Below are 13,549 nucleotides of genomic sequence, written 5' to 3'. Positions count from 1 at the left end.
AACCGATGTGTCCTTAGGGTGATGGAGTGGATTCTAAGGTAGGGCAAGCTTGACAAGAGGCGGCAGAGTGTGGTGGGCGGATGAGGTTGGGAAGTTTGCTGGAATAAGGTTGGCCACTCCTTGTACAGGAAAAGGTTAACCAGAGGTATTAGGTTATACCTTTGCAGAATTTGGCAGATGGTCGTGTCTTCTGTGGACTTGGGTGTGAGTTGTGGGCGGCGTCCGGCAACATTTACCTGGTCCACTGTGTGTTTGCGCTTTGAACAGTGCTGAGCAGTTTACGTGTATGCTATATGTAGTGTGACACATTGCTGTGCTCCGAATTTATTTTTTTGCTATTTTTGGTATTTTTGTATGTGCCTGATTCATTTCTGTTGGTTGTCATACGTTGACCTTTAATTGGCCTTTCGAGGTCATCATAGTATTAGCAGGATTATATAAATAAGTAAATTAATGATGCCTTATTCCAGTGGACATCTGGTCGGTGGGCTGCATTATGGCCGAGCTCATCACAGGCAAGACGCTGTTCCCGGGCAATGACCGTATCCTTTGATTGCCTTTCCTCCGCTTCCTGTCCAGTATGGGTGAACGTGCTCTTTCTCCCCAGGAGACTGGACGACAAACACTGAAAGAGGAACCGTTCTCCTCCCAGCTCAGTCTTGCACTCCCGTCATGAGCTGCTTCTGCAACCTGCGAGAATCAGTGATGTGTGTTGGTGCCCGGTTTACTCGAGGCCTTAGTTAGAAGCAGAAAATTGTTTGGGAACAATGTCATTGCAGAACATAGTCCATAGTTCTATGAAGCCTGACCGAGTAGAGTCAGTAGCAAGGCTTCAGTGGTGTAGCCAGGGCCTTCATTTCTCACTGTTCTTTATTTGTTCCTTGCAAAAACTGATATTAGAAGCTGCTTATTTTTGTTTTAATCAGCTAAGCTGTTACTGTTGTTACGTGTATGTGCAAGCTTTATTTATTATGATCTTTTTTTTGCTTGCTATTGTGTTTCAAGCCACTGCTCATACTGGGTCAAGGCAGGCAGTATTGGATGTTATTAACGGAGTGGAATGCTCGAAGAACAGAGTGTTTGTGATGTGTGCAGCCGTTTTGCTGAGTTGGTCACACATCATGGGCGTCACTTGTTGCAGAGGGCTGAGCCATTGTTTTTGTAATAGCTTAATTCTGGCCATCGACTGCTAGTAGACCCAACTGGTTAGCAGCCAGTATGCTTATTTGTAGCAATGCTACAGACAGCAACCATCACGTGAACTTGACTATCGTGTTCCTGTTACAGACTATAGGGGACATTGTAGTTTAGTCTTCCTTTTTAATTTGTATACATGTGAAAAAGGAAGAAAGACATCCTCAAACATGTGAAGGCGGTAGGAGTAAATGGAGTGCATTGCTGCCTTTAAACACCTCTTGTGTTATGAAAATGGGGAGGTAGAGCATGTGCACACTTAGGCAGGGATGACAAGTGTGGCGTACGGGTAGGTCTCGCATAAAAGGAAACACATTGTCTGTGCCCAAACAGTGAACGTGAGTGAGAATGACACTTATTCCTTCCTTGTAAACAGTTTTTTTAGGACTTGTCACACCGTTTTACGCTTCAATGAACAACAGTGTTGGAGTTTGTGTACAAACTGAGTGTTCCCTTTTGTATTGGAGCTATCCCTGCATTGTGTGTATGGTATGAGCCAGTGCTAGAATCAGCTATTGCAAGGCAGAGCCCTAGCCTTTATATTTTTTGGCATTCCTTCAGTGTCCCAGCCAAACATTTTTTGGTTCCTTTTTAACGGCAAGAGCCATTAATGGAACCTTCCAAATAGTCAGTGAAGCTGAATTCGTAGTAGTAGGGGCATCTTGGCTATTTATTGGCTTTGGCAATTTTAGGTTTAAACCGAAATTAAAGTTAAATTTAAGTTCGATTGTGGGAAGTTTGAATTTGAAAAATGCAATTTCAGAAATCAGTATTAAAAATTCTAAAATGTTTGCTAACAATTTGGAGAAGGGCACCCTCCTCTTTTTAAAAACCGAATATTAAGGCGGGTACTGGCACACCTCTTCTTTTTTTTTTTTTTGTGCTCACCATTTTTGTGAGGAGTTCGAATGAGCCTGTGAATGCTAGTCTTTTTTTTTCTGGAAAAAGTCTTTGCAGTTACATTGGGACTTTTAGAATTTTTTAAGCTATCAATTGTGGCCACTGATGGTCCTTTCTGAATGCTTTAACTTAGCCCTTACCTGGTTCACTCAGCTTTTTTCTTATGCTGAAGTACTCAATGTAATTGAAAGCTTTGAATCCGCATCACAGGGGCATCACAAGACGCAGTTTAGAGGACACCCGCAAAACAGATTAACACTCTAAGGGTTGAGAAGGTAGTATGGTGGGTTGAATCAAGTTAATTAGTCTGGAAAGAAAGAAAAGAAGGATGTTTACTATTCTCTTTTCTCTGTCATCAGTGAGTGAAATAATGTCAACACAGCCCCAGCTTTCCCTTCTGTTGGTTCAGACTCAGGTCTGCCGTCATGGGAGCTTAAGAGTTTTCGACCATGACATACCATGGCAGCTACACCCGGCAACTCGTAACCCATAGGGTATGTGATTCCACTGTGACATATACTGTATATTGCCACACATAACGTTTCTTGAGAAAAATGGCCATCTGAAATGGGCAACCAACCTATTTGTGGAGGGGCTGATTTTGGGCGTCTTGCATAGTTTTGGCCAATCTGCACACGTACATGTTCTGGGCCCATCCTCAGCAGGACGCGTGGAGCTCCATGCAGTGAAGAAAATTATTAGTATTTTGTAAGCAACTCATTACCAATAATGATAATTTGAGTTGTGTGCCATATACCTCATTTGCTTGTGCTGGTGGTCATTTTGCCAAGCATATTAGGCAGCTCCAGAGTCAACTTCCGGTGGCCCATGAAACGCACCTGGTCGATTGACACTACAATCTGAAGCTGCAGGATTGCTTGGCAGTTCGGTTTGCCGCTAATCAAGCTGGTCCACATGCAAGTTGGGAACGTAAAACGGGATGCTTTTTTATCACCTTTGTTCTCTATTAGCCTCCGAAAGCAGGAATTTTGAAGTAACCTTTTTTTCATCGGCAAAGGCTGCGAGTCTGAGATGGTGGCCTACATTCGAAGTTGACTTATGTGCTGCAATATATGGTGATCTTGCTTTATACATATACAGGTGTGTCCAAAATATTATAGAGCACTCATCTGGCATTTTTAATTTTCCAACAGGTTGTGTAGAGGAGATGTCATGGTTACTTTGATCCATGTGTCAACGCTTCAGTGGCGTAATGCAACCTGTGTACTGTACTGCATAATATTTGCTAGGTAACTTGTGACACAAGATTTTATCGGCAAAGCGCGCTCTGTTTATTATGGTTGGGACTGTACCTGCCTGTGGCACGAAGGAGGATATGTCACACAGCTTCTTGTGTACGTAGCAGAGAAAGGTATGGGACAGACAGCTTTACAAAATGAGCAGGGTCGACTTCGTTACTGTAGAAGCCATGTTTTAAAAAACGGGCCAGTGGTGATGAAGTTCGTGCAATTTTAGAGCACGGAGTCATCATTTTACCATGCACCAAGTTCTCTTTGCAACGTGCAGCCACCAGAAAGAGGTAAATCTGACTTTGGAGCATAGTGTTCTCGCTGCTATAAAAGAGGCATATCTACACTCGGCGACAGCTTTCTGTGGCTATGCAGCCAAGGCTGCGGGCCTCCTTTCTTCACAGTTTTACTGCACCAAGTAGTTCAGTCATATATCTGGCCTCAGTTACGGCTTCCGTCTCAATTTTGCCTTTACATAGAGCTAATAGTTTTTGAGCCGCTAACTGCATCGAAATATGTTCCTTTACAACAATGAAAGCCATTGTGATTTTAAATTTGTGACTAATCAACAGCCCATATGGGCTGCATTGTTGAAAGAAGTGCACTCCAAAAGCGTACAGAAACTAGTTGAGAGATTCAGCAGACAATGCCCAAAGTACAGTTCACAGGATTCCGGACAGGTGTCGCAGCCGCCGACTTGTTTACGGCGTATTGTGCTAACATGAAACTGCTCTATACTGACTCTGTAGTGGTTGGTATTGTAGTATAATCTTGATGTAACATTAACGTTAATAATTCTGTAAGGGCATAATGTTCCAGAGCATGATTTGCAAAATTTCTAGAGGAACTATACTCTGTTGCGGAGTCAGATAGAGTTTTTCAGCCTTGTAGCTTTTAACTGGATAGCCACAGAAAGTTATCAAGTGCAATTCCGCTTGACTGTGCATTGCTTTGTGTGCATCAAGTAGAGTTGCAACCATACACTTGTGCTTGACCTTGGGGGAGAGAGAGGAGGCAGAGATGTGCTCTCCACCGAGGAAGAAAGGGAGGAACCGCGTTCTGCTGTTTTGTTGAGCGCCTGTGGCCCTTAGCGTGTGGCATCCCGCAGACATCCACCTTCTGAACATGATCATTCGGCTCTTGGGCACCCCGTCGGAGGAGTTCCTCGAGAAAATTAGCAGTCTCAGTGTGAGTGCCCACCACTTCCCATTTGGTGGTAGGCAAATCAGCCTTCTACTTATTTTGTCTTTTTTTTTTTTGCTTGAGTGGTGCTTTTTCAAAGACCTGGTAAACCCACCTGGTTTGCTCTTGGGCATACAAAAGAGTCATGAGGTTTGACTGCTTTACCAATGAGCCAGTTACTGTATGATTTATCATTCAGTGCTGTTAGGTGGCGCGTTTTCGTGATGCCGTTATATGATGCAGTAGTTTGGGAGCCTCGTGTAGGCCTTTATGAGTCGCGGTGCTTTGTCCTCTGTACGCGCTCTGCTGCGCAATATTGTAGTCCTTGCACAACCCTGTATTCACATTGTGTCATTTGGAGGGGGGGGAGTGAGTGCACTTCACGTACTCTCTCTCCCCAAGCTTTCAAATCCGTCCCTGTATATAATGCTACCAAAGCTTAAATTAACCAGATGTGGTCAGGCTGGTTGTTTTGCGCACCTTAAAGGGGCCCCCTGAGAAGATATTTACCAAGGCTAGAAAAACACAGAAGCGATTGGTATTCCATCGCTTGTCTCTGCAACGTAAAAATTTTTAAGCTGTTTTTGCTAACAGTAAAAATTTTTTGTTCTAAAATAAGGCTCCTCTTCAATCCCGTTAACACAAGCGGATGTCCAAGAGCTGCCCCTTTAACACACGAGAGCCCCACTGTTGTGGTAGCTGGTGGCGTCGTAGCTAGTCGCGCGTGTTACCGAGCGTGACCACAGCGGGAATTACGGTTATGAGGAGCATGAAGCTGTTGGATTGTCGGGTCACGTGGCTTTAGAGCACCAAACAGCAGAGCATAAACAATGTGCAGTTCTTGTGTTATTTATTAATTTGGGTGCAGTACAGAATTCTTTCTCCTGAATGGGGACAAATCAGGGGAAAAAATTGCCCTCCGGAATGGGTCCTGTTTCCAGAGAGTGCATAAACCTTCTTTGGCCGCCTTTTGTTTGTCATTATTGACCAAAAGGGAGCAGGCATTTTGCTCGGAAACCACAAGATATGCCTAGTGCTGCAACAATTTTGCAAAGCTAGCCAGCAGTCCGTGGTCATTGGCATTAAAAGAGTTTCAGCTTGTTTGCAAGGCACTTGCATCACGGTCTGGCGCCCTGGTGTGTGTGGTGCTGGCAACAGGTCAAAGTTGTGCAATGAAATTTGGCATTGGGACGTGATGGGGGCAGCATAACTTGACGGCAACATTCAGTCTGTCGTAGATGCAGCATTCTGGGATAGTTCTTGTACAAGGGAAAGAGTGTACTGGGTGATAGTCATGCTACTTCGCAAGAGACACAGTTGGCTGGCGGATTGACCTTGACCGTGTTGTTGTTGTTGTCCCCCGGGGCTTGCCAGACATTGACCAGCTCATGCACATCATGAGTGTGACAGGAACGCCCGACGATTCCTTGCTCATGAAAATGACCAGTGAGGAGGTAGACGGATTTCTCTTCTTCTGCTTGCGCCTCTCTGGCCATAGCTTGGTGGCTGGGGGCATGCAGTCTCACTCGACTAACCGACTAACTAAGGGCCGCATGGTGAGAGTTCTGGTCTGGAACACTGGGAAGCTGTGTGTGTGCGTGCGTGCGTGCGCGTCGTTTCTCTCTTGGAATTCCGAGCTGCTTTGCCCTCCTCCTACGTTTGGGTGGGTATGGTCCGGCCTGTGCCTACTCGGGTGTTTTGCTAGCTGGTCATTTCGCACGGATTGCACTGATTAACCTGTTTATTCGGTAAAAAACGCCTGCATACATCTATGTTTTTTATGGGTCTCTTCCCTCCTTCTCTGCAGTGTGGCGGTGCACTCATCAGCATCAGCTTTTCTTCTTTTTTTTTGGCGGTGCGTCAGTTTCATTTGAGTAAATAACGATTTTGCGATTCTTCCTGGCTGCTTTCCAGGTATTGAGTGGTAGATTGCTTCCTAGGAGATTGGATTTAGGAATGTTCCCATCACTCAACTTATCGTTAACGTCTGCAGTGAAAAGGACTTGGTGGTCCCAGTTTAAAGATCAGTGAAAATGCAGCCTAGTCTTTGAGGTCAGCATGCAAGGAAACTATACCAATACTTTTTTGAACACATTGTGAAGAACAAAGAACACGAGACAATGCTCGGCACTGACTGGCAACCACCCTGTAGGTCTTGCGTTGTCCTGGCCACTCTATGGGGCTTCTAAACCAACTAGCTCTTTAGAACGTCTTAACTAAGCAAGCTGTTGCCTGGTTGGCTCACGGCCAGGCTAGGATGCTTCTGGAGCAGCGTTTAGCACCATCCCAACATCTCGACAAATTCGCACTTCTTCGTTTGTTGATGACGGTGAGGGGTACGTGATGACCCCGTCTCTAGCCTGGATCCTTGCTTTGAGCCAGTGTTGGAAGCACGGCGAGCTGTTTTGGCCTTGACCCTCCCCAATACTAGACCTAAACCAGCTCAACCGGATCATGGAGCTGTGCGGCACGCCCGACGGAGAACTGCTGGCCAAAATCTCTAGCAAGGAGGTGCGTGTCCTGCTCTCAGCATCCCCCCCCCTTTGTTCTGGCCAGCCCTCATTTCCTCTTTACCGCCTCGATGGGGCTGCTCGACTCTTCCTGTGTGGCGGGCTCGTTCTCACACAGCCTCTTTTTTTGCATGCAGGCTGCTTGCAGCCTTTCTTTCTTCATTTGGTTGCTGGTCTTCACCTTGGTTGCGAGGAGTTGGTTTTTTGACCTTCTGTTGGACAGGGTCCTGCACATTCTTCTTCCAACTGCTGTGCATGCCTGCAGGGAGGCCCGACTGCAGTTTGCTCGTTTGTTTTGCATGTCGTGGGCACGGTCTCGGCTCGTGCGGTAGGCTTGGTTTGGCATGGATTACTGCTCGTCTTTCCGGTTCCTGTTATTTGCACTGCTTTCTCTGGAGCATGTACCGTATGGAGTTCTGGTGTTCTCGTGAGGGCTGTGTGCGGTATTTCTTGACCTTCCTTCCACTTCCAAGCTGCAGTTTTGATGAGCATGGATGTTTCTGCTCAGTTCTTTTGCACTCCCTTCTGAGGACCACTAGTGGGCTCAAGCTGGGATAATTTTAACCTCTGACTGACAGGTGGTTGACTGAGCAGTACAGTGTTGTGGCCTCATCCCTCACTTTGGTAATGGCAAGCCAGTGGTTACAATACCGCTATCAATAGCATGCAAATCAGTGCATGCAAGCAGTAAAAATACAGGGAAATCATAAACAATGGCATTTGAAAATATTGACGCAAAATCGGTGTATACACCTAATTTCACCGTAAGGCAAACACAGTGAGAAAACAAAGAGAAATGCACATGAAAGGAAAGGTCATGAAAAGTGGAAAAGATGTCAGCATTTTTCTTTGCAGAACACTGAAGTGTTTTAGGAAATAATATCTTGTTTTCTTTTTTTTTTACACCTTGTTGTACCTTGTTGTGAGGACAGCAAGTGATAATTAATGTTTAATGCAGGGCTGGGCAGAAGAGCAGGCAATGAGTGCGTGTCTCTTGTTATGCCTTTTTTGCTCCTTTTCTTCCAATGGGCATGTTCTTAACACTAGAAAATTGCATATGCCAGGTCATAATTTTGTGCTTCACAACATTATTCTTGAATGCATCTAGAGATTTTCTTAATATTAAAGGTATGTTGAGATGTACTCCATGCAATACTTGATTAATGGAAATAAATTGCACAGCCCCTTATGCTTGCATTGACGTCCGTTAGACATCAGATGACGTATGAATAGCTGTGAAAATTATATTAAAAAATTGGACATTTTTTACTCACTTCTCATTACAAGTGTGTGACATGAAGACTGAAAAGGACACTGTAATCACTGTACGCAAATGGCGGTACAGTCTAGTAAGGATGGGTTTTAGTCTTGGGGCAAAATTTCTTGTTCAGAGGAAGTATTCAGAGACCTGAATTTGGAGCAGTTATGGATAAGGGTTAATGGAGAATGCCTCAGCAGTCTGTGATTTGCTGATGACACTGCCTTGCTGAGTAACTTGGGTTGAATTATAAAGATCGATTAATGACTGAGGCAAATCACAATGGTAGGCTTAAAAATCAATAAGTTGAAGGCTAAGGTAACGTTTAACTGCCTTAAAAAAGAACAGGGTAGAACCCTTGTTTGGTGCTCTTTCATATTAGAAAAGAACAGCAGTCTATGATAGGTAGTGGGGCGCTGGATGTGGTCAGGCAGTGCATCTCCATAGGTCAGGCAGTAGCCATAGATATAGACCATGATAGAGAAATAACTAAGAGAATCAGATTGGGAGGCACCACGTTTGGCAAGTATTAGCAGGTTATGACTAGCAGCTTACCAGTATCGCTCAAGAGGAAAGTATACAATAGTTGCATTTTACCTGTACTCACCTATGGGACTTAAACGTGGAGGCTTCTGCTTAATTTGAGAACAATGCAGAGAGCTATGGAACAAAGAATGGTAGGTGCAAGGACGCTGAGTGTGTTTAGGAACAAATGCGAGTTGCTGGCATTCTAGTCAAAATCAAGAGGTGGAAATGTGCATGTGAAAGTAAGATAATTGGCAGTCGCTAAAGGTGACGGACTGTATTCCTGGGGAAGGCAGGCATAGCAGGGGGCGGCAGAAAGTTAGGTGGGTGGATGAGATTAAGAATTTGGTAGGGATTAGGTGGACGTGTTGGCACAGGGCTTGGTCAATTGTAGGGATGTGGGAGAGGCCCTTGCCATGGAGTGGGTGCAGTGAGGCTGATGATGATGAAGACTCACTCGCTTTTTCTCCCGTTGAGTTGACCACCTGCACACTTCAAAAGCCTGCGAACAAGTGTAGCACTTCAGCATTAACAAGCATCCTAAGGCATGTCCTTGCTTTGTGCCACAATATAGTCGACAGCTGCCTATGAAACAACTAGCATAAATCCTTCTGTTCTAGATAACTACGATAAAAGGCGGCGCATGGGGAAACGGCTCATCTTGCAGAGGGAGGGAGGAAGTTGCGGCATACCGGTGCTGCTGCTGTTGCATTGCAGCGATTGCTTTCAATTTACACCAGTGAGAATCAAGAAACTGCGTATCTCGGGTCTTCTTGGACAGGAAAAAGCATACGACAGAATTGCATCTGAAGAAATGCCGTGCAACGGTTCGACTGATTTCGTGTTTTCATCTGGCAACAATGTTTGTTTGGGCTGCCCCTTACGAGTCTCGCAGTCTGGTGAAACCGATCCACGAGAGCTACACGCAGTTGCGAACGTGGCGTTGGGGGTGGCATTTCACAACCGGCACTTTTTTCTTCAGGCATCGCATGGGTGGGGGGAAACGGCAGTATCACTTGCGTTGCAGCTCATGTTGCTGCTCTTATGTACCTTGAGCAGTCTTGTTACATTTTGACAGCGCTGCCTTGCACCTTGTCTCTTCGATAATCAACTACTGACAGCACTGCTGCAGTGGAGAGTCACCCGTATGGGCACAAACGTGCCTATACGGGTGACTGTGACATGACAGGGTGTAGTAATGATGACAGCATGACAGCATTTAGTAAGCGCTGTAGTCATTTGTGGTAGTAGACTTTTTCACTGAACAAAGCTGTTAAGGTAATAATTCTGCAATAGAATAATAAGTAATAATTCTGCAAGAGGGCATTAATTCTATGAAATGATGTTTAATACTACTTATGCTACACGATTCTCGTTCCCTTCCTTAATGCCCGGCAGACCTTACAGGAGTAGTAAGCTACGTGGACAATGTGAAAAAAACAATTTATTTGCAATATAATTTCTTTTTATCATTGTCAGAAAGGCTTTGTTTTTAGTTTTACTTGTAAAGATATCCTAAATTATTTAAAACTATTAGAAACTATTTTCAAGTAGTCAGGTAGATTTGCACCCTGTTTTTATTATTTGTGCCTGGATGACGCGATGCCCTTTGGCACTTTGTTGTAGGGCAGCGCAGGCTGAGGACTCGCATGGTGTGATCTCTGCAACACTTGTGACCGTGCATGCATGCGCCCTTTCATTTCAGCCTGCCACTTATGTGCTTCAGATAATCGCAGTCTAAACTAAGCGCATGCACTGTCATTGTGATCGTATCACAGCTTGCTTAGCGTGATGATTAGAGTTCAGTGGTTTGGCTGTAGCATTTCATGTACCATGAGAATAACACTGTGTGAGAGATGTATGACACCACAGGTCTCGGTCACCATATCACTGGTGCGCTGCAAGGTGCTCTTACTTTTGCAAAGCCGGGCTGATTTCTTTCTTGTGGACTGTCCCCAGGCAAGGAACTACATTCGCAGCTTGCCCGTCATGAGGAAGAAAAACTTTGCCGAGGTGTTCCAGGGTGCCAATGAGAAAGGTGAGCAGTGATTTTTGTTTAGGGCAGGGAGGTTTGAGTGTAGTAAACCAGTATTGGGAGCTCTGTTCAGGAGAGTTGGACAGGGTGGTTAGAGTGAAGTTTCATGGCAGTTGGCCCACAGTGGGCTAGCTCCCATTGTCTTGAGTTGGCAAGGGAAGTACTTAAGTCATTGGAAGTCTTCAATAGAAGTGTTATCTCGTATAGGGGAACAAGCTTTTGTTAAAGACTGATTTCACTATCTGGAGCAATGCGGATGCTTTTTGGTCATGTAATGAGCCGTTTTTAAATTTCCAGGGCACCCAAGATATACCGGTTTGTCTAAGTTGGATGGTTTGATACATTTTTCCGACGAGGTCTGAAGAGAGAAACTGTTTGAGATGGTCTGGTCTTGGGTGGGGTTGACGTCGATGATGCCGAAACATATCTCAAGAAAACTTGACATACTCGTTGTTAGGGATAGGAGTCAGTGAAGAAGCGTAAAAAAATCAGTCGGAAGGTAAAGTGCTGTGCTGTAAACAAACTCATCTGATGACCAGAAGCCTTGTTTGAAGGCATACTGAATGCCCAATATAGTGTCAGGGGCGAGGCTGAACCCTCTTAGTTAGCCCAGCATATGCAGTGAGTGTGTTTGCCACTCATCGTGAGGGGCAAACAGGAACAGGCAAGAACAAGGCCTTGAGAACGAACTATCTGTGCAGTAGGGCGATGGACTTGGCTAAAGGCATCTAATGCAGAGAACTCATGGGGCAGAGTGTTGCTGTGGTGGCATAACAGCATGTGGGGTGCACAGGACAGGGCTAGGGGAAGACCATTGCTCTGGCTGACGAAGAATCTTGTGCAGCCATTGACTTGCTGGAGCGCATGCTGGAGCTGGATGCGGACAAGCGACCAACGGCCACCGAGGCGCTGGCCCACCCTTACTTGGCCAGCCTGGCCGACCCGTCGGACGAGCCGTCGGCAGAGCCCTGTGACCAGTCCTTCGAGGACCGTGACCTCAGCGTCCACGAGTGGAAACGTGAGTGTTCTTCTGTGCGGCACTTTTTCAGGGACTCTCCCAATCCTGGAGAGTTTATTGGTTACCTGGCCAAGAAGGATTGATTGGAACTAGTCAGGAAATAATTTGAACCAACTGGAATACAATGTGTCCTGGTTAGTTTCTATATGGTCCCATTGGGCTCTGGTCATTTTTTGATCGGTCTCTTTCAACTAGTCTTCTGCCAGCATGCAGATACCTCACCAGCTTTTTGTTGATGAGGTGCGATTGCTCAAAGGAGGGATTCGCATGAATTGAAATTTCTGTGAAAGAGACAAAGAGAGAAAGTGAAAAAGTAATTTGATGAAAGGAAAGATTTTGAAATGTGCTAAACCTCAATATTGCCAAATACTAGTGGCAGCGCTGTATATGGATGTTTCAAACGGAGGCTATTTGAGCATTTAATCCTGGTAACTGCTCTCACTGTATGCAGAGCTGAGAAAAGCACGAAACAAAACACATTGTACTTCATATGTCGGCCCGCTTCTGAGGATTCTACTAAAAGATGCGACTGTCATCACTGCACATGTTATGCATGCATAGTCTTCGACTCTGTGCACAAACGGCACTCGGTATGGCAACAGCATTTCAAGAAAATGTAGATAGCTTCTCATTTGTGCTCCTCTTCTCCTTGACTTCGTTTTGAATGATTTTCTACACGGCCGCTCCTTGAACTTGCCCTTGTAAATGGGCACTGAAAGAAATATCAGGTTTGAGAGTACAGCATCTTTTTCTCATATGCTAAGCTCTTCTGATTAGTCGTTGGGAAAACTACCAGCATTTTTCTGCATGCAAAGGCTGTTATGCTACTGGGAAAGTTGCAAATGGCGTGTCAGCGTCATACCCATTTTAGAATTTTTGTTGGCTTTACATTTAAACTTACATATAGCGAAATTGAAAAAAGTCCTCAAATTTTCATTACATACAGGTTTTTTTTACAGGCAGTTTGTGTAGGAAGACTGGAAAAGAAATTGATGTGCAGCAGCCGAACTAAAACATAACTGAAATGAGCTTGACAGTCTTTACGGTTAACCTCTGCGGAGAATTGTTTCGAGATTGTTCTCATAGGTTGACGATAATGTTGATAGGCTCGCTGCGGCAGCAGCCGCAACACCTCTGCTGTGGCTCATACAATGCTGCTTGCTGTAATATGGGTGTGGGGGGGGAGAGGGGACTTTTGGTTTCGCATGTCCCCGCTCTCGGTCTGTCCCCTTATCCATAGGAAACGGGCTCTTGGACATTACGTCACCGGTGATTTGCACCGTCTACCTTCAACATGAGAGCCATTGGTACTCAAATTATGCAAACAACCGCACGCGGACACGGGCTGGTGACCTTGTGTCCTTTTTGCTATATCCTATCATTTTTCGCTTCTTTGCAGTGTCATGTGGTGTGACATTTCAAAAGGTAAACCAGTGGAGATCACTCTGTTCTCCATGTAGCTTTGTCAGCTGTGGTTGCTCATTGCAATCATAGACATTCCCCTTATGTTTGTTCATGTTTGACTGCCATGACTGTTTAGTGTGGTCCGGCCAAATTTCAGATCACTCAGCACTAGCTGGAAAGTAGCAAGCGTATTGATTTCGTTAAATCAGCATTAGCCGCCGAAAATATATTTTGTTATTTTGAGTTCTCGTATACATGCGTTTGAGTAGAAGT

General features: G+C 45.1%; 1 protein-coding gene across 4 annotated transcripts in view; it reads left to right on the top strand.

The window, feature by feature from the left end:
• Window positions 1–13,549, top strand: part of p38b (p38b MAP kinase) — a 56,317-nt gene that overhangs the window by 15,937 nt on the left and 26,831 nt on the right. For 2 of the 4 annotated variants that reach the window (XM_084578620.1, XM_084578623.1), the window contains exons 8-11: window positions 471–542; window positions 4,453–4,532; window positions 10,779–10,857; window positions 11,699–11,872. In XM_084578620.1, coding sequence (XP_084434746.1) covers window positions 471–542; window positions 4,453–4,532; window positions 10,779–10,857; window positions 11,699–11,872 — 405 coding nt within the window. Of the gene's footprint in view, window positions 1–470; window positions 543–4,452; window positions 4,533–5,900; window positions 5,981–6,957; window positions 7,038–10,778; window positions 10,858–11,698; window positions 11,873–13,549 lie in introns of all 4 variants that reach the window. The other 2 variants (XM_084578621.1, XM_084578622.1) reach the window with 2 other exon arrangements.

Source organism: Amblyomma maculatum, chromosome 9 (genome assembly GCF_055883805.1).
Source record: "Amblyomma maculatum isolate TAMU_Amacu chromosome 9, ASM5588380v1, whole genome shotgun sequence".
Classification (NCBI taxonomy): Eukaryota; Metazoa; Arthropoda; class Arachnida; order Ixodida; family Ixodidae; genus Amblyomma; species Amblyomma maculatum.
This window is presented reverse-complemented; position numbering and strand designations above follow the sequence as displayed.